Source organism: Ailuropoda melanoleuca, chromosome 10 (genome assembly GCF_002007445.2).
Source record: "Ailuropoda melanoleuca isolate Jingjing chromosome 10, ASM200744v2, whole genome shotgun sequence".
NCBI classification, from domain to species: Eukaryota; Metazoa; Chordata; class Mammalia; order Carnivora; family Ursidae; genus Ailuropoda; species Ailuropoda melanoleuca.
This window is the reverse complement of record NC_048227.1, coordinates 6,380,749-6,402,056: the sequence shown is the minus strand read 5'-3', so window position 1 is coordinate 6,402,056 and position 21,308 is coordinate 6,380,749. Positions and strand designations below refer to the sequence as shown.

The window sequence follows — 21,308 nt, the reverse complement described above, 5'->3', positions numbered from 1 at the left end:
CACAATAGAAAATACAAATGGCACCATTTTCTTTTGAATATGTGGGTTAATCAACTGACACTGTTTTCCTGGAAGCTTCTACATGCCTGCAAAACGACCTCATAGTATTAATCGGGGATAAAATTGGAGAAAAACAGGGAAAGAATCAGGACAACAGGGAGTAGAGCTGGGGAAGGAGAGGGCGGGCTGAGTGGGAGGACAGCAGAGGGAGCATGGGGTGAGGGGGCGGGGAAGAGAAGAGGGAACAGAACCAGTTAGGGAAGGAATGGATAAGGAAAGAAGGAACGTAAGAGATCACATTCACAGTTCTAGGATTTGGTCACCCAAAAATTAATATGAAGGAATATACGTTAAAAAAAAAAATCATGTTCTGTTTCTAAAATATTAAGTGTGAGTTTGAACAAAGAGAATGGACAGGTCCCTCCTAGAAACAGTAAGCGTTACTAGCCCACAAAGGAAGGCATATACATAGTTAACAAAGGAAAAATGAATACTCTGGTTCTGTGAGGTTTTTAACAAGTCCACGGTTAAGGGACAGCACAGGAGCTCTGGACTTGGCAGGTTACATGGGTCTTCAGACACAGGAATTTCTCTCCTCCAGCAAGAGCAGCACAGAGCTGACAGTGCTCAAGTATTAGAGACGAGGGTGAGGAAGTTGGTTGGGGCATCAGTAAACGTAATTAAAACCTTTACTGACAGACCACTGAGAATACCTGAGAACAGAAAAGAAACTGAAAACAATTCTGCATATGGGCCATGAAGGAGATGATGTAAAAAACTAAAATTTCACAAATGCAAAGCTGATCCTATCATTTGGCAACCAGCACATTAAGACACTGGAATGCATCTTTACTGTAGTCTGCCAGATTCCGTGTGTCGTTATTTTCAAATTGAGAGTGAAAATTGTTCAATGAACATGCACTATTTTATAGTTGTTTACACTTATCTAGGAAATAGATAAATTTCCCAAGATAAAATCCCCACCAAGTTACTGCGACTCTATTCTTTATTTAGTTGGCTTTAAGAGCCCTTTCCAAGTTGGTCTGCATTATCCCAAAGAGGCCCCCGAATGCAACCATGGAAAGCTGAATAGTATCTAAGCCCCGACTTTAGTGATGAAAGCACCATAAATACTGAACCAATCGTAAGAAGAGGAAATTGGTCCACTTCTTTTGAATTCCAAGCCAAAGTCCTTGGTTATTGGGATAATTCCCAGACTGTCCCCAAGTTTTGTTTGCTTTTTGGAGTTATCTCGGGGTAGGTAATACCCAGCTCAGAAACACAGATCAGTTCTGCTTTAGTAACACTCTTTCTTCAGTTCCTTTCACTCACCCTCCCTCTGCCCTCCCCAGGCAGAAGCTGCACTGTGGAAGTCTCACCGTCCCACGACACAACTTACTTGAGAGCTGCTTTGCGGTACTGTCTGCCAGGCATTGAGGGAAGGGCACAAATGGGAATGTTTGTCAATCGTGTTACCTTGTCTTATCTGGCTGATGCCTCTGAGGGCTTGTTCTTGTTCTTACTACACGTCCGGGAGCAGACCTCTCCACAGAAGATCACCGTTAGGTTTGGACACGGGGAATCCTAATCATGAGGGAGGTCACAGGCCCAAGTCATGAGTAATTACACAAAGCTGCTGTGGAGCCACGCTCACAGGATGGAAGAAGACAGAAAGCCCACGCAAAGATGCCTGTGAAGTCCAGGAATGCGGTCCTAGGTTAGGATTAGACTGATGATCAGGTCTCGCCCGGACCTCTACCACCGGAAATACAGATTCCATCCCCTCGACAGAGGCACCTCCATTACAAACGACGGGGACTGGAGAAGAATCCTAGGTATCAGAGTGGTTGAAGAGGTGAGAACTCAGAACATTAGGGTATTTTAGGGTATTTTTGACTTCAAACAGCAAAAACTACCTAAAAGTGAAAAATCCACTTGAAACTGGGGACTCACAGTATCAGGCTTTGGGGGTTAAATGAACACAAACGCGCTCCTTCTCTATCTGGCCTGAAGAAAAGGGGCTCGGTAGTCTCTCAATCCTTGTCAACTCTCAACTGAACACATCAGAGATCACACAACTAATAAAAAAAAGACGCAAAACAATCTTAGACAATAATCCTGCATCAGTCTTACCCTGGGAAAACACGTTCCCATAATTCTCCTGCCTGTTGTCCCTATTGAGATTCCTCCGAGCCAGGTTCTGACATCCCCATTCCTCCAGGATGAGGGACACGGCCATGTCCTCGATCTTCACCATTGCCTGAAATAATATGAGATCCCCACACTCAGTTCTCCCAAAGCTCAGGGACAATCCCATCACCCAAACAAGCTTGGAGTCAGGGACAGAGTTGACTGCAACCTAGGGGATACTGGGAAAGAAAAGGTGGTCATGCCAGACTGTGGTGGATGGGGAGGGTGGGAGTGGGGTTACTCTGTGGGAAGGGGCATCAAGATTGTGTCCTGGGTGGAGAGAGCTGAAAGAGCTCCAGGAAGAGATGCAGACACGAGGGTCTCAGGAAGGCAGAGGGGCCCACTGCTCACCTGGGAATCTGCTGTGAATAGTGCAGATGCCATCGCCTGGTCTCTGGGACCCCCCTCGTGAGGAGGGGCAGGAACGTGGGTGGCAGGGAGAGCTGAGGGAGGAGAAAGGAGCTGTGAGTAAAACCAGCTCTACTCTGGGCCTCCCCTCCAAGAAGGGCCCAGGGCACTCGCTTTCCTGACCCAGCATGTTTGATGTTCAGTGTTCAACGACAGAATAGTAAGTACAGAGACTCTAATGAAGAAAAAGCATGACCTCTGCTTCCCCAGACTTTTAGGCAGGGGTCACAAGGAGTCATAAAAGGGTCCTTAAAATCACCTGGTCCAATCCCTTTAGTTTAAAGAGGAGGAAACCAAATGCCAAGGGAGTAAATGACTTGCCTAATGTCGCACAGCTAAGAATGGCAGACCCAGAATTACAACCCGGCTTCCTGTCCTCCCTTACCAATGGGAGTGGGTAACTTTAGGTTCATGATTCAAGTTTGGCTCACAATTTAATTTTCTCCAGTCCAAGGAACAGTACCAGAGCGTCACAATCTCATTCAGGTGCGGAAAATACAACACAAGCATTAACAATCTTTAGGAGTAGTATCTTGAAACACAGGGCATGAAGGGGGTCTTTTCTGGTCATTTTTTGTCCTCCTACTTTTCTCCCTCACTTAGCCCCAGTTTTTTGATTAAACACATACAAGGTTCAAACGTCGATGAGACATTTAGTAGTACGCAGAAGTGTGGCTCGGCACTGATCTAATTAATGCAAGACGTCTATCAGACGATCACTCAAACGGCAATGTGTAAGAACAACTATACCCATTTTCAAACCACAAAATTAAAATCTTCCCTTGCCAAGTAGTATTAGATTTGGAAACATTACTGGATAAACAGATGAGGTTACTGAACTGCAAAGACGTAAGAGAAATGAATTTGAAACTGAATTACTAAACCTTGTAACTATTTCAGACCATATCGTTGTAAGACAAGTTAAAGCAAAATGTGCAGAAAGACCAAGTATCTAGCATTTCAACCTTCCGAGAACTAGGAAAGACGCTGGAAGAGGAGGACTGCTGGGAGGGAATTAAGGATAAATGCGTAAGGCGGAATTCCCTGGAGAACTATTTACTATCAACTCCACGAGCCAGGGTCTCTAAAACTGCTACTCTGGTGACAGGAAGCTTTAATCTGGCACTGAAAACTACAAATGACCTCTTCAATTTTCTGATTTCCCCCTTGTGGAGTGTGGGGAGACCTCGCAAGCCCTGTCCCGGACACGAGTGGGACCGGATGGACACTGGTGGACCAATCATGTCAACGTGCTGATTTGCAGATTCCTCCAGAACACATAGAAGAGAAATGTTTTCCGAAGCTCTAATATTCCCGCCTTAAGTGTCAGCACAAATGAACACACTGGTTAAGGAACGTGCCTTCTTGAACAACTGGACTTTTAATATTTTGTTTTTACTGATATTCTATGCACCTGCTTTGATTTTTAAATTGGATAAAGATATTGCTAATACTTCCCTCAAAGAAAAAAAAATTTAAACTGGTTTTTATATATGACCTTGAAGTGATTTTTTCCCTCATGTTCCTCAAACAAAAACAAGATATTTTTTCCATCCTTTCCCCACTGTTTGAAATTTCTGAAAGCTCGAAAAAGAGGCTCTACAGCATTTCTATACATTTTAAATAAAATGAATTTAAAAAATGATCCTTTTCAAGGTAGCTTATGACATTAACCAGAGTGTTTCACAACCCAGGCTGGAAATATACTACCTCTCTTCCCAGCAATTTCCTATTAAAAAAAAAAAAAAAATCTGCTGGACATTCAAAATGCTAACAATTCCAAGAATAATGTAATGTCCACCCAAGTTCATGACATACATTTCATTTACCTTCTCAGTAACATTAACTCCTGAGGTTGGTCTGTAAATTAGATATCCCCCAATATTTTAATGACAATAATGTATAATGATAAAAAATGATCATGCTTTTTTTTTTTTTAAATTATAAGCCCTCAACAACACAGAGAGGGCATCCCCACCCCAAATAGTTTGCTTTTCCCCACACAAAACCTTGCTTCTTACCGTGTGACTGTAAGAGGCGAGGTTTCCGAGATGAATGCTTGAAATGGGACTGGGCGGCCTCATGATGAACGTCAAAGCTCGAGGACTCCTGCACTGGATCCAGAGGCACCATTCCCCTTGCGAGCATCTCAGGTCCATGAACTTGACCTGGAACCTGAGGACAAACAGGGTGGGCTTGTGGGTAAATCACTTTTTAAACAGGAATTTACACAAAAAGAGGGTAAGTGGGCCAGTGGATGCAGGAGAAGGCGGCCAGCACAGCTTTCCGCACCCAAGCAGAGCAGAAAGAGTAACCACCACAAGGACGACTCGTGCCAGCTCTCAACTGTAACCTGCTCTTGGCTCCAGGCTTAAAGCCCATGCGCTGTGTGCACACAGTCGGTTTCACCCCTTCTTACCTGCTGTCCTGATAAATCAAGCTCCAGATCTTCCAGAAGGGTCACGGCCTCCTCCCCACTATCGGGACGGTATTCCTGCAGCCAGACTTGGAGCTCCTTGGGCAGGATGGAAAGGAACTGCTCCAGCACCAGCAGCTCCAGGATCTGCTCCTTGGTGTTGATCTCGGGTCGTAGCCACTGATGACAAAGTTCCTTCAGTCGACTCAGAGCCTCTCGGGGCCCAAATGTGTTCTGGTAACAGAAGTGTCTGAACCGTTGGCGGAAAATCTCTGGGTCGGGAGGAGGCGTCTCCTGCAGGCTGGAATCCTGCCCCCACATGTGGTCTTCTTCATCTTCCTCTTCCACCTTCACTATTACGATCCCATCCTTCTCCTGGGCGGCCTGGGGGGACAGACCCGTGGCTTCCCTGGACTCTGCAGTCATCATTCAGGCTCAGGGGGCGGACTTGATCCAAACAGGGTCTGTGCTCTCCTTCCTGGCTTAGGAGATGTTTGCTGATATGTTTCGGTGCTGTTCCTGACATAGTGAACAAAATTATTAGTACCTTCATTTCTGAAAAGTGACTTGTGTTAGCACCTCACAAAAGGCACCGAAAACACCTCTGAACAGCAAAAAAAAAAAAAGCCTCCAGAGGCACACTGTTTTCACTGTCACTTTATATATTAACATTTGCAGAGGGGTTCCTGGCTGCCTCAGTCGGTAGAGCAAGTGACACTCTTGATCTTGGGGTTGTGAGTTCGAGCTCCACATTGGGTGTAGAGAGTACTTACAAATAAAATCTTAAAGGGGTGCCTGGGTGGCTCAGTCAGTTAAGCACCTGACTTAGGCTCAGGTCATGATCCCTGGGTCCTGGGAATCCCCGCTCAGCAGGGAGTCGGCTTCTCCCTTTCCCTCTGCCCCTCCCCCCACCTGTGCTGTCTTTCTCTCTGGTAAGTAAAATCTTTAAAAAAAAAAAAAAAAAGAGTTTGGAAAGAGAAACCTCCAACAGGCCAATTCCACCGTTGGGGTGTCTGGCTGAGTCCTAATACCTAACCTCCGGGGGGCGGCAGGTTATGCCACCATGTTTTACAGCACTCAGCCCAGCGAGAGCTGAGTGTTAGCAGGGTGCCAGGCACCAGGCTTCACGAAGTACATCCATCATCTTACTTCCTCCCACAATGGCCCTAGCAAGGAGGCACAACCGCTAGTGCCATTTATAGACGGCGGGTCGTGACTGCCATCAACACCCTCCCTTGGTTCAATGCCGAACTGTCCCATGTCACCGAGTGTGTCCCAAGGAAAAAGTGGGAGCCTCCCTCCCCCACGCAGAGCTGCCAAAGTGCCCTCATTTCACTAGCTCACTTTTAGGTATTGTGATATTTTCCAGTTTATCTGAGACCAGTTATGTGGAATAATGGATTCTTCTATCTGGCTTGAATGAATCCTGCCTTCATAAAAGAGACAAATATGGGGGCCGGGCAAACTGGGTGAAGGGGGTCAAATGATAGACTTCCAGGTCTAAAATAAGTAAGCCATAGGAATATAATGTACAATGTGGTGACCAGAGATAATGATACTGTGTTGCATATTTGAATTTGCTAAGCGATCTTAAAAATTCTCATCACAAGAAAAAACATTTTGGGTACCTGGGTGGCTCCGTTGGTTTAGCGTCTGCCTTCCATTCAGGTCAAGATTCTGGAATCCCAGGATCCAGCCCTGCAACAGGCTCCCCGCTCAGCGGGGAGTCTGTTTCTCCCTCTGACCCTCTCCTGTCTTGTGCGCTCGCTCTCACTCACTCACTCTCTCAAATAAATAATTTTAATTTAAAAAAAAAGCAAAAAAAAAATTTGTAACTATGGTGACAGAAGTTAACTAGATTTACTGTGATCATTTTGCCCAAATATCAAATCATGACATTGTATATCTGCAACTAATATATTGTTATATGTCAATTATAGCTCAAAAGACAAGAAAAAAGACAAGCAGCTTCAAGACTCTGGCAGAGAAACTACAATTTGAAGAAATACTAATGGTGCAAACACACGTGAAGAAACAAATGGCACAGATGAAGCTTCTATCTACAGGAAGGTTTTACTCACCCAGATTAGGAAGGAAAAACCAATGTCAAGCTAAATCAAACAAGATGTCAACCAATAAGTGACCAAGCAGCCGCTTTAGGAAAAAAAAAAGGTGCTAGAAAAGACTATTCTGAGAAGAGCTGTATGCTGGGAAACAGTCTCCACTGTTAGGTGATTTTAACTGCCAAAAATGATACTAAGTATCCCAGAAAAACCTCATCATCTATACGTCTGTAAAACTTGTAAATATTTTCTACTATTTAAATAAAATCTTCCAAACGAAGACTTTTACGGATCTTAAAATCTGTTTTTGAAAAACATAAAACACCTTTTGATTAGCTTTTTTAAAAGTAGGCTCTATGGCCAGTGTGGGACTTGAACTCATGACCTGCAAGATCATGCCCTACCAACTGAGCCAGCCGGGCACCCCAGCTTTTGATTAGTTTTTAATAACAGGTGATTTAAAGGTATGGAAAATGGAAATGTACTAGCCGAATTTCCACAACCAAAATTTAGCATGCTGCACAGGACCAATCATGAGTTACTACGCAGAGCTGACAATGTGTTTCTTCCACCTGAACTGACAAATCTTTGGGAGGTATCTTTTTCAATTCAACAGCACCAAATTCAAGCTTTAGAAACACAGCATCCACGTGCTGTACCATCCAAAGCTAGAAATTTTATTTATTTATTTTTTAAGATTTTGTTTATTTATTTGAGAGAGAGAGAGAGCCCACACAGGCAGGGGGAGTGAGAGGGAGAAGCAGGCTCGTCACTGAGCAGGGAGCCAGACATGGGGCTCCATCCCAAGACCCTGAGATCACAACCTGAGCGGAAGGCAGACCCTTAGCTGAGGGAGCTACCCAGGCGCCCCTAAAGTCAGGAATTTTAAACTAGCAAAGCATTTTTTTAAAATAAAGATTTTTATTTATTTATTCGACAGAGAGAGACAGCCAGTGAGAGAGGGAACACAAGCAGGGGGAGTGGGAGAGGAAGAAGGAGGCTTCCAGCAGAGGAGCCTGATGTGGGGCTCGATCCCATAACACCGGGATCACGCCCTGAGCCGAAGGCAGACGCCCAACGACTGAGCCACCCAGGCGCCCCAAGCAAAGCATTTTTAATTAGATGGCTCTCATTAAAAAATTAGTAATTTTGGTGGAAAAGGGATCACGTGCATTTAAAGCACAAAACTTATTTTTCAATAGCACAATTTAACGTATTTTTTGTTTGATTATATAAAATGCTGGGATACATGTATCAATTTTGTACACGTACAAATTTTGTACGTGTATACAATTTTGAGAAATAATTTTTACAGGAAGGAATGTGTGTCCAAAAAAAGATTTGGAGATAACTCTCTGGTTTGTTTTGTTCTGAGCGGAACGCTTCATGAATTTGCACGTCATCCCTGCGCAGAGGCCGTGCTAATCTTCTCCGCATCGTTCCAATTTTAGTGTACATGCTGCCGAAGTGAGCACGAGAGGACTGTTTTAGTGCCAAAAACTATGATTTTAATCTGACATTTATCACAGGATTGGTTTTTCTATCTTACTTTTTTTGTCCTTAAAAAAATTAAAATCCTTATTAAAGTAGCAGACTATGAGAACAGCGAAGAACGTTAACATTCAAAAAGGCTTTCTATATAAACTGAAAGAACGTGGGAGTTCAGTCATTTTTCTCAACGATTTTAAGTTGGCAAAGCCCGTGCAAACCATCTTCCAGCCCTTCCCACTGACCTCCTTCAGACCCGTTTTGCGCCCACCCTCCTCGATGCACTAAATGTATGTTTTTCAACTTCAGAGCAGCTTTCCTAAAGTCCTTCAGTTACAATCATTCAATTTCCTAAACATCTCTCCAGATCTACAATATGCAAAGCGTCCTCCTAGACTGAGGGGAAGCCTTATTCCTATTTTTACACAAATAATTATAGTACAAAGCAGAATGTGCGAACCGTTCTAAGGAGCTTTCAACACCAGCCCTAGAGGAGCCAGAGAAGTAACGATGTGTCAACAAGGCAGCTTCTAGCAAGAGCCAGCCTGGAGCTGGGGAATCAGAATAGCTAAGACCCCCACAGCAATGCATCCCCCAACAGAAGAGTCCGAGCGATCATTCTTTGGCTAGCTTCTTCCCAAATGGAGGCTAAAGGATTCCTATGTGCCTTAGTTTCTCTAGTTTCATTCTGAAAAGTCAAAAGAAAGACTGCCTTTTCCTGCTACGCCTCCATCAATTACTTCCCACCACCCTAATTCAGGCTCCAGATCCCCTGCCAGACTGGTGACAGGGTCCCCCAGGTTCCCCAGCTGCAATCTCTCCCCAGTCCCACGCGAACGACAAACTGAGGTCGGTGCAGGATTCCCCACGAATGCTTCTGGTCATTCCCTCCTTCCCCTCAACTAGCGTCAGTGAATACTTGGTATCTACCAATATCGTGTTCAAAGAACACCCCCTAGTCTACTTCTCCAGTCTTACCTCCCACTACTTTTCTTAGTAGTGACCCCCCAATATTTCAGCCTGTATGGCCATCCACGCTCCCCACGCACAGTGTGTGATGTTCCATCTTCACGCCTCTGCTGTGCACAATTTCCCACCGTAACAACTTTGGTGGTCAAATTTTTACTTACTTTTCAAGATGGAAAATCTCTCCTGACATTCCAAATTAAATAAGACACCTTCCTCTTTTGAACACCCTCAATCTTTCTTTGATCCTATGTATGCCACATATATTCTCCTTACGTTATCATTATTTGGGCTGCAGTTCCTATCCCCCCCCCAACTAAATTCTAAGCCCCTCAAAGACGGCAAGTCTTCTTTGTACTTACAGCCAGAGGACCTGGCAGTTTAATTCCGTTAAACAGGGTAGAAGAAATAAGAAGTATGCAAAATATCACCGCACCCCCTGCCACTTATTTCCCTTGAGTGGCAATCAGTGATCAGATATGTTACTAGGACCTCAGTCACTAACACCCAGAATCTCACCTTCCTGGATTCCTCTCCTTACGTGGATTCAGGCTCCACAAAAACTCTATGGCCTTCCAGGCATCAGCCTCCAGCACCTGGTCCCAGCTTCCCCTCACGCTTCACTGTCCATCATCGATTTCCTCCCCTCTCCTGCGTGAGCCTTTTCCATCCACAAAATGAGTGTCTCCTAAACAGGCCTTGGATTCTGATTGCCATCCTTTTTTTCACATCACATCAAAGCCTGGGATTTCCTCTCCCAGTCTTCTCTGGCTTTTCATATCCTCCTTAATCACTTCAGAGCGCAGCTAAAATGCCGCTCGCCCCTCACTCAGAGGCGTAACAGTAAAAGTGGATGTTCACTGAGTGCTTTCCATGTGCCAGATATTAAGTCTTTCATGTAACAATCTTAGCAGGTAATAACTACAATTATCATTTCACTTTACACTAACCAAACTAAGGTTTATGGACGTTAAATAACACACCCAAGGTCATACAGCAATTAAATGGTAGAGCCAGGATTTGAAATTCGGTCTGTGGGACCCCTCAGTTAACCATCACACCGAGCTCATTCTGTCCCAACACGTGGGGTAAGGAAGAGCTTCTGCACAAACAGATTCTTTTTAGGAGGGGGGCCTATGAAGGTGCATGTGAAGGACGACCACCCAGAAATGGGCCTCATCTGCTGTTTGCACCAGAGAGCGGTGTGGCTAAGGAGACACAGCAGGAGATGCAAGTAGGAATCNGGGGGGGGGGGGGGGGGGGGGGGGGGGGGGGAGGACCATCCAACAGGGTAACTGAGCAACACAGGTGCGGAAACTAGCCTAGCATCAGAAATCTCTATTTCTATGAAAATTTTATCCTGTCTTGGCTATCCTAAGGAGGATGAAGGAAAGGAATCTTGATTTGTGTCCCACCTAGGCCAGGGTTTTAAAGAGTGGAATACTGGGACGCCTGGGTAGTTCAGTGGTTAAGCATCTGCCTTCATCTCAGGTCATGATACCAGAGTCCTGGGATCGAGTCCCACATCTCCCACATTGGGCTCCCTGCTCAGCAGGGAGCCTGTTTCTCCCTCTGCCTGACACTCCCCCTGCTTGTGCTCTCTCTTGGACAAACAAATAAATAAAATCTTTAAAAAAAAATAAAGAGTGGAATGCTTTTTGGGGCAGTCGGCCAGCTCAGTCGGTGGAGTATGCAACTCTTGATATCGGGGTTGTGAGTTCAAGCCTCATGATGGGCGCAGAACTAGCTTGGAAAAAAAAAAAAGAGTGGGGTACTTCTTGAGTCAGTGGGACTCAACAGGAAGAGACTGAAGAGGAAGTGAGACCTAAAGGGACAGAGATGAGGGCACAGGCACATTCCCTCTTCCCCCAGTTATGACAGGTCCTCTCCCCCATCCCTCAACATTTCTGTTCCTACTCTAGGAAAGAGAGAAGTCTCAACAGCAGTGCAGTGGAAGGGCTGGGTTTTATTTTAGGTTTCTCAGATGATCTCAGCAAGCAATCTTTTCTCCTCTCTCTACACTTCTGGCCCAAATGCTCTCTGCCAAGCATCTGCCATGGAAGTTCTTATCTTTCTCTGTAATTTAATTTTTCATGCCTTCTTCCTCAACTGGACTACTCCTAAGGGCATGCTTCTTTGTTTCCTTTTTCTTAAGGAAGCTCAACTCTACACACAATGTGAGGCTCGAACCTACCAACCTGAGAGCAAGAGTCACCCAGTCCACCAACTGAGCCAGCCAGGCGCCCTAGGGTAGGCTTCTCTGTACCTCTTAGACCATTTAGTACAATTCCCTGCAAACATTAGTTTTTAAGAAATAGTTGATTGAATTTATGCTGTTATTATTTTTGTGCCCACTCATGCAGCACTCAATGCTGCCCTCAAATTACCCCCAGGGGTTACCGGGAAGAGTTTCAATAAGCTGTACCACCACGTACCGGCTGATAAGTTTAGGCAGGTTAATCTCTCTCTGCATTTGTGCGATAGGGATAAAAAATGTTAATTTCCTCACAGAGTTGTTGTGAGGATTACATGAGTTAACAGACATAAGGCACTTAAAACAGTGTCTGGCATTTAGAAGGCACTAGAGAGGTGTTTTAATTTTTTTCAATACACAGTAAGAGATGTAACTGTGCTTTACAATTTCCAGCCCACTTAAAAGACTAAGCACCAGGAGAATTCCTTTAATACTGAAAGCAGCACAGGTTGGAAAAACCTACATTCTAGTCTCCCACAAAGAAGTTACACATCCCCAAGTGAGTTATTTAACCTCTCTGGCACTTAGTATCCTTATCTGGCACAAGGGGGAGGGGAGCAGAAAACTACCTCTGGGGTCCCTCTGAGCTGAAAAACATTGACACTCTATCCGATTTAGGTAAGCTTACCCCCAGCAACTGGTTCTCACCGAGGATAAATATCGACGGTTTTCTTACAAAAAGGGCTTGGAGTTACAAGCTCAGTTTATTTCAAAGGCTATTTTCTAAACACGCCGGTATCTTTTCCAGGGCATAGTCTTGAAAGTTTAAACAAACTGCATTTCCCTCCCAATAATTGAAAAATCAAAAGCTTTAAAAAAAATTAAGATTTTATTTATTTGAGAGAGAGAATGCGAGAGAGCACAAGCAGGGGGAGCAACAGAGGGAGAGGGAGAAGCAGGCTCCCCACTGACACGGGGCTCAATCCCAGGACCCGGGGATCATGACCCGAGCTGAAGGCAGACACTTAACTGACTCAGCCACCCAGGCGCCCCCAATTTTTATTTTATTTTTTAAATTTTTTTATTTTTTAAAAGATTTTATTTATTTATTTGACAGAGAGACAGCCAGCGAGAGAGGGAACACAAGCAGGGGGAGTGGGAGAGGAAGAAGCAGGCTCATAGCAGAGGAGCCTGACTCGGGGCTCAATCCCAGAACTCCGGGATCACGCCCTGAGCCGAAGGCAGACGCCCAATGACTGAGCCACCCAGGCACCCCCCCAATTTTTTTTAAATATGAAAAAGCACCCTTTAAAAGGCAGCTACCTACCCAAAGAATACCGAGACTGCCTCAGAATGAAAAGGCAAAATTTATCATAACAATTCACCTGTATTTAGATGCAATATAAAATTAGAAAAAAAAATTACAGTTTAGATCACGGAGAGAATCAATAAAAGACTATGAATATTAAGTAGCTAGCTTCCCTGCTTATATTTTAACACTGGTGAAAACTGCCTGAAATAACGAACAGGCATCTTGAACAGTAACTGAGAGACAACACAAACTTGGGAGATACATTCTGAGGTAAATTATCATTATGGTTCCCTATGTAATGTAAGCTATTTCTCCGCATTTGGCCAGCATGTATACTAACAGTACTTCGTTGATCTGGTTACACTGAATTCTCCACAATTCCATTCAACAAGTATTTACTGACCACCTCCAATCCGCCTAGCACAGGCCGTACAATAAATGCTTTCTTTGGTCCCAGGCCATGTAACAGCCACTCTCTATAATGAAAGTATCTTATTGTGCACTGGCAGCACTGCAGGAAAGGGAGGGGAGGGGCGCCGTGTTAGGCTAAACTGTAGCAGAATTTTTCAATTACACTGACCAAATAATTTCAAAGTCGGAAGGGCCTTTTGAGAAAATCGAGTTCATTTTATTTAAAGATGACAAAGCTGAGAGCTGGAGAAGAGTCCTGTATTACCGAAGGTCATTCAGGCAATCAGTCTCCTCATTGCCTGGTGCAATTTCCACAAACTCCCTTCACTCTTCGCCCACTCCAAGACAAGCAGAGTAACTACCCAGAACTGGGGGGAAAAAATCCAGCTAATCTTCCGGACAGATCATTTTTAAAGATCTTCAAAATATTCCGCAAGGCGGAAATAGAGAGTGGGATGTATAAAATCTCTACTAGATCTGAATTACGTCTTTATCCACTCTAAGCTTCGAATACTCTTTAATCGCCGCTTGGGGGTGGGGGTGGCGTGAGAAGCAGGTGATTTGGAAACACGTCAGCGGCACCTCGAAACGTGTCCATTGCTTGGCCTTCCGCGTATTTCACCTCGAGATCCTGAAGGACCCCGAAAAAAAAAAACAAAACAACAAAACACCTCTCATTGGAATCAAAGCAAATGGCGACGAAGGGGGGGCAGTAAAATAAGACAGGGGTCGGCTCGCTCAGAACCCGGTTCTCAGAAACGTCAAATGACGATGACGACACTGCGGGCGAGGGGCCCGGAAGGGGCCCGCAGATGGCTTCTCCCTAGATCTTCGTGCACCCCCGGCCACTAGACCCTCGCCCCCTCCCCGCCTAGACCCGGGGGCGGGGCGGGACGTCTCCGGGGGACGGCGCTTCCAACCGCCGGGCCTGGGGACGGACAGGGGCTTGGGCTCTGTCCACACTCCGCGCGGGCCGCCTGGAGGGGACCCCGGGGCCGCAGCTGCAGAGCCCACCCTCACACACACACCCTGCGGCGCCGCCCGCCCTCCCCAGAGGCCGGCCCCAAGTCTCACCGTGAGCCCCGGGAGCGGCCTGGGGGCGCTGGGCGAGAAAGGGGAGCTGACTCTGGGGCTCAGGCCGGCCGAAGGGCGCTGCACACGGACCTAGGCCCTCCCGACGCCTCGACACAGACACAATGAGTCACAAAGGCCGGAAGTGTGTCAGCACCTCGCCTTCCGGGACTGCGCTGCGCTTCCGGGTTCTCTCTAGGAGCGCAGGAGGATCTTGCATCTCGGTTCCCGAGTCGCTGGAGCCGGCTCCTGCCGTGGGTGCTCGGCTCAAACCTCCAGCCGCGAGGTTCCCCCGCCCGGCTTGCGCGCGCGGGCAGTTAACACCGGCGACGGACAGGAGGCGGGGTTTAGATGAACCACAGACGAACCACAGGCTGCCCAGCTCACACATCAGTCCATATGATAATTCGATTTCTCCTATCCTTTCCATCCAGTAATTATAGTTATTATCAAGCAATAATAATTCTTCGTAATTGCATGTCTGTGGCAGAGCACCTGAAACAAGGGTGTGTCAGCAGAGGAAGATCAAAATGAAGGCAGGGGCGGCCGGTTTCGCAAAACTGCCTTGGTAGCTTCTCTCTGGCTCTGAAGATGTCGGCGAGTTGAGTGCGTGGTGTTTTCAAACATTTGGCCTGTGGACAAAGGACGTATTTCCACAACCAACGTTGCAGTAAAAGTCTGTTTTGCCCATGTGGCATATGCTATTATAGCAGTTTGAAAGGAGTTTACTCTGAAAACTTTTGCCCTCAGGGTGCTTTCACAACCTACAACTCTGGCTCTCACTTTTACCTGAGAAAGTCAACCTTGCTCCACTTTCTTGTGCAAGGGTGAACGGGCTTTAATGGTTGTAAATTTGCTCTATGTTCCAAGTCAAGTTCAGGAGAGAGACTGAACTTAGTAGTGGTTGCATGACTCCTATTGCTTGGGAGAGATTACTTAAAAAACCAAAAACCAAACCAAAACAAAAAACCTTGAAAACTAAAAAGCAATTACAGTATCATTAAATGAAAATTGCAAAGTGGAGAAAAATAATCACTTCTAATCCCTCCCCCTAACCGGTCTGTGATGGGCTCTCACTTATCCCTTCCCTCTGTGCTTTCATATATATGTCGTATCTTTTTTATTTATTATTTTTTAAGAGTTTATTTATTTTGACAGAGAGAGCACGAGCAGGGGGAGCTGCAGGCAGAGGGAGAGGGAGAAGCAGGCTCCTCGTGGAGCAGGGAGCCCAACATGACATGGGGCTCGATCCCAGGACCCTGGGATCATGACCTGAGCCAAAGGCAGACGCCTAACCAACTGAGCCACCCAGGCGCCCTGTATCTTTTTTATTTATTATTTTAAACATAGTTCAAAATATTGGATGGGTGGCTGGTATGCCTGAAGTAGGTGCTACATTCAGGTTGCGTGACCACTTTTCAGACCAGAGTTGAAAGGATTGGGTTTGGGCACCTGACGGAAACGCAGCTTACATAAATCCTGACTGGTGGAAGTATGGAAGTGGCCTGGCCTGAAAGCTCTAATGGAACAGCAGGGAACTAGACCATTAGATTCCCTTTCCTGGGGAGTTTCAATGGGAAATACACATTTAAACAATCAGAAAGCAGGGCAAAGGGGAGCCTGGCTGGCTCAGTGGGTAGAGCACGCGACTCTTGATCTCGGGGTCGTGAGTTCAAGCCTCACGCTGGGTGTAGAGATTACTAATGAAAAATAAATAAACTTTAAAAAAATGAGTGTAGCAAAGTGTTCACCTTAAAAAAAAAAAAGCAGGGCAAGCAGAAATTAGTAATTGGAAACCACTAGGTGATAGAAGCAGGAAAAGTCACAGTACACAGAGGTTTGAGGAGAGAGAGAAACTGAACCATGGAAACAAATACAGTGAGGGGCTGGTCACCACATGCAGATCTTGCAGGTGGCAGCCATCTAGTACTGAGGGCCCACAGCAGAATGAGGTGACAGCCCTAGTCACCTTCAGGCCACAAATTACGTTCTGTGATGTCAGTGCAACCTGCGGCCCCATCTCCCCACGCGTCCTCACATAAAATAAATCCCTTGCCAACAAAAGAGCCTAACTTTGCTTCTTGCCACCTGGAAAAGCCCAATCTGATTGAGGTGACATCATGTGTACTGGTCTTTTTAAAAATCTTTTTTCTTGGGGGGGGGGCGCCTGGGTGGCGCAGTCGTTAAGCGTCTGCCTTCGGCTCAGGGTGTGACCCGGAGTTCTGGGATCGAGCCCCACATCAGGCTCTTCTGCTGTGAGCCTGCTTCTTCCTCTCCCACTCCCCCTGCTTGTGTTCCCTCTCTCGCTGGCTGTCTCTATCTCTGTAGAATAAATAAATAAAATCTTTATAAAAAAATAAAATAAAATCTTTTTTCTTGGTCAACTCTCCAACATGGAGGCGGAGGTCGATAAGCTGGAGGTGATGGCTGGAATAGGGAATCAAGACCAATCTTCCTGGTGCAACAGGCAAGAAAAATCCAATTACATTCTTAAAGGAATCGTCAGCGATAAAGTCTCAATATCAAACCTTCCCTGCATGCTTTAAACCAACTGCTGCAGAGCAGAAAGAGACTAAGAACCACATTTGTGCTACTGTCAGCAAGACTATGAGCAGGATACAAGAACGGCAAAAGCACACAGACCTGGAGCTGTAACCACTGAGTAAAGAAAACTGTGACAGTGGGGCGCCTGGGTGGCACAGCGGTTAAGCGTCTGCCTTCGGCTCAGGGCGCGATCCTGGTGTTATGGGATCGAGCCCCACATCAGGCTCTTCTGCTATGAGCCTGCTTCTTCCTCTCCCACTCCCCCTGCTTGTTCCCTCTCTCGCTGGCTGTCTCTATGTCTGTCAAATAAATAAATAAAATCTTAAAAAAAAAAAAAGAAAAAAGAAAACTGTGACAGCAATTACAGTCTTTCATGTCAGGGGCGCCTGGTGGCTCAGTCGGTTAAGCGTCTGCCTTCCGCTCGGCTTATGACCCCAGCATCCTGGGATCGAGTCCTGCATTGGGCTCCCTGCTCAGTGGGGAGTCTGCTTCTTTCTCTCCCTCTGCCTGCAGCTCCCCCTGCTTGTTCGCTCTCTCACTCTGTCAAATAAATGAGTAAATCTTTCATGTCAGACTTAGGAAGAAATGGACTTGGCAAAAGGGAATTCTAATGGAGAAGAGATCATTCCAGAAAGATTTAAGAAGATGTCTTGTTAGCATTTGATGACTAGAGGTGGGGGGATGGAGAAGAAGATTTGACTGGAGGGACTGGATAATGATGCCTTTCATAAGAGTAGGGACTATAAGAAGGGCAGATATCATATGAATAAAATTTAGCCAAACAGATGGAATGGGAATAAAGAGATTTAAAAATATATATGCGCACACACTTAGTCTTATAATACCAGGCAAGGAAGTCACGTAACACCATTTTGCATCGGTTTTTGTGTAACTGGGATAACATGGATGTCCTGGCCTATCATAAAAGGATATTTATGTACGATCAGTCAGTCAGGGGTGACTGAGCATGCTTTGGAAATTAAAGGATGGAAAAATATTTGTGTTACATTATATATGTATATAATTTTATTTTTGAAAATTTCCACTACAGATAATGGTCACATTATTGATGAGACCGCTAATATGTGACTTACAGTCCTCCACAAATGCTAACTTTAGTAATAATGAATTGGCTTTTCTGTGATAAAAAAAAACTAAAATAAAATCTTTTTTATTAAGTAATCTCTATGCCCAACGTGTTGCTTGAACTCACGACCCCAAGATCAAGAGTCGCACCCTCTACCGACTGAGCAAGCCAGGCGCCCCTCATGTGTGCTATTTAAAGCACTTAATATCATATCATTAACATTTCACATTTTGCTTCACAGAATGGATAATTGTTGTTTTAATGGCTATGTAGTATTCCATTGAGCAGCTGTGCCATTAATTATTTCAGAATTCCTCTATTTCTAGGGGCTGCTCCAAGGTCAGCGGTGTTGCCACTTTTCCTTCTGCCCCCGAAGTACCACTGCCTGCTGCTGTGGTGTCTGGGCTCCCTGGCTTGGAACAGCCCCTTCTTCTTCAGCTTCCAGACCCAGGAAAAGTCCATGACACAGAAAACTGTTGTGCACAATAGATTTAATCCCTCAGTTTCTGAATAAATGAGGGAGACTATAACCGTGCAGCCTGGAATCAACTCAAGGTGAATATTTAGCATTTTCAGCCATCTCAGCCATCAGGGATTTATCCCAGGCCAGCTCTCCGATGCTTATCCCCTCCCGAAGTCCTCCGCTTTGTCCAGAACCTTCCTCACATCCCCTTTCTTTTAGGATCCTAACAATCTCTTGGGGTTTTTATTCCATTGAGCGTTGACTACTTTTTATGTATGTTCAATCCGCCCTACCCCCACCCCCGCCCCACCCCCAAATGCCCACAGGTGCTTCTGATAAATGCTACTCAAATATTGGTTTGCACTGTGGGAATGCAGGTTTCACTGAGAGAAACCTTCCAGAAGCATCTCTCATGTCAGGTGTGTGTGTGAAGAAGGGAGGGGCGGAGACAGGTTGGTGAATAAGACAAAACCTTTCCTCTTTCCCAAAGATATGGAAAACGTTTTCCAGAAACTGCACAGAATTGAGATGTAAAGGATGTAAAGGAGACTGGGCTGCCTTCGGTCTGTGTGTCCTTTTGAGAGCAAGGAAAATCTCATAATTCTACCCCCATCCCCATTCCCAGCAGGCTTTCATGACTCTTCAGCTTGAAAAACATGACATACCTGTGCCAAGAACCATCAGAGCATAGGTGATGGGATTACCACGATTGGCTAAGATTTATGAAGATTCACGACCTGGGATACAGAATCTGTGAGCTGGTTGGAAGGCGAGAATCTGAGCAAAAGCAGCCAGCAGGGAAAAACTAGGGCAGCTGAGCTCCTTGGGGCAGACAGGGCAGAGGTCTGTGTAGCAACGAGCAGGTTCTGCCCCACTGGACAAGAAACTGAGACATCTAGGACGCTCTTCTCTGAGATACTGCCGATTCCATAGGATGACTTCAGAAACTGGTGAGGTGCCTCCAAGCTTCACCAGCTACGAGGCACAGTGTACTTATTCCAGGCATAAAAATTAGAGTCAAAAAGAGCTGAGTTCAAGTCTCAACTCCACCATTAACAGGTTATGTGTTTGGGGCTTTAAAAAAAAAAGATTTATTTATTTTTAGAGAGTGAGAGAGAGCTTGAGCAGAGGGAGGAGCAGAGGGGGAGGGAGAGAGAGAGAATCTCAAGCAGACTCCCTGCTGAGCAGGGAGCCCGACACGGGGCTCGATCCCACGGCCCTGAGATCAAACCAAGAACGGGAGGCTTAACTGATTGAGCCACCCAGGTGTCCCATGTTTGGGGCTTTTTAATAACCTCTCTCTCAACTTGCAGTTTTTTCATCCATAAAACGATGATAGTTAATAACTGGTAATTATAACATTTGAGAATTACCGATAATAACTGGTAGCTGATAATGGTGATGGTAACCTCACAACATCTCTGTGGGAATTAAATGACTGAATGTGTATAAAGTGCAGAGCAAAGCACTTGGCACACAGTGAACCCTTGATGCACGTTACTTATCTCGGTTATTGTTATCTTTATCATAATCTTGATGAGGAAATAACGGCGCTGACATCAAGATGGGGGAAAAGAGACAATAATCAAAGAAGACACTTTGGTGGCAGCACCACAGGAAAAGCAAACCATCTTTGTGCATGATCATTAAAGACAGCTCTGAGGACTTCCTAAGGATAGATTCCAAGAAATGAGATCGCTGGCCCCACAAATAGTCAGAGGGTCTACGTGAAGTCGTGCTGGTAACCCCAAGGTTCTACACCTACTGGCGAACAAGCTAATGAGATCAGGTGACATCCACACAAGAGTTTCGAAAGAACTCAAAGTATCATTGAATGTAATGATTTACTATTACAAAGAAACACTGTACTTTAGGCCTGGCAGTTTGCCCTGAACAAATAAAACTTTCTGAAGGGCACTCCAGAAACTGTGGGCTCCCAAGACTGACTCCTGCGCTGTGAAAGCTGGTGGGGTTAATACCGAAGGGACGCATCCCCAGATGTGCTGCCGACACCAGGCACTAGGGCTCTTGGGGGCATTTTCTCAAGTGTCTAGTGATTTCCTGTTGTGAGCCCCCCAGCGTTCTCCCTGTGGGAGCCAGGCGGGGGCTAGGCTTATAGTGAGACTCTGTTTGATTCAGTCTTGTACCCAGAAACATTAATACATTGGGGTCACTATAAACTAAATTTATAGTTTATAAATTAACTGGCTGGCTCATTGGTGAAGAGTGTGACTCTTGAGCTCAGGGCTGTGAGTTCAAGCCCCATGTTGGGTGTGTAGATTACTTAAAAATAAACTCTTTTAAAAAAAGATTGTATTTATTTAAGAGAGAGAGAGAGCATGAGCAGGGGGAGGGGCAGAAGGAGAGAGAGAGGGACAAGCTGATTTCCCGATGAGCATGAAGCCTGACATGGGGCTCGATCCCAGGACCCTGAGATCATGACCGGAGCTGAAGTCAGACGCTTAACCGAGTGAGCCACCCAGATGCCCCTAAAAATAAACTCTTAAAAAAATGTAGCTAGAGATATTTTTGGTCACTCAGTGTGATTTCAGGCACCAAAATTTTGTCAGGGTGGCCTTGTGCTTAGGAATTTTCCAAGACGCAAATAGCCACATATTCCCATGGTCTTCTTCAGTGTGGGTTTTACTCTTATTCACCTTTCAGGGTGTTGTCCTGTGAGGTTCCTAGCTTTAGG

General features: G+C 45.5%; 1 protein-coding gene and 2 non-coding genes across 5 annotated transcripts in view; 1 reads left to right on the top strand and 2 right to left on the bottom strand.

Annotated features, from left to right (window-relative positions):
• The window catches only part of ZKSCAN1 (zinc finger with KRAB and SCAN domains 1), a 32,570-nt gene that overhangs the window by 6,908 nt on the left and 4,354 nt on the right, over positions 1 to 21,308 (bottom strand). The window contains exons 2-6 of one of the 3 annotated variants that reach the window (XM_034669866.1): positions 14,523 to 15,151; positions 5,018 to 5,533; positions 4,620 to 4,773; positions 2,542 to 2,633; positions 2,134 to 2,260 (exon numbers count right to left, since the gene is read on the bottom strand). In XM_034669866.1, the coding sequence (XP_034525757.1) occupies positions 2,134 to 2,260; positions 2,542 to 2,633; positions 4,620 to 4,773; positions 5,018 to 5,443 (799 nt within the window). In that variant the 5' untranslated portion in view covers positions 5,444 to 5,533; positions 14,523 to 15,151. The remainder of the gene's footprint in view (positions 1 to 2,133; positions 2,261 to 2,541; positions 2,634 to 4,619; positions 4,774 to 5,017; positions 5,534 to 14,522; positions 15,152 to 21,308) is intronic. The other 2 variants (XM_019793204.2, XM_019793205.2) reach the window with 2 other exon arrangements.
• LOC117804307 lies at positions 8,446 to 8,552 on the bottom strand. Its single transcript, XR_004628646.1, has one exon. It is a non-coding gene; the product is annotated as a U6 spliceosomal RNA (small nuclear RNA).
• On the top strand, positions 16,138 to 16,210 carry TRNAK-CUU. The gene has a single exon. It is a non-coding gene; the product is annotated as a tRNA-Lys (tRNA).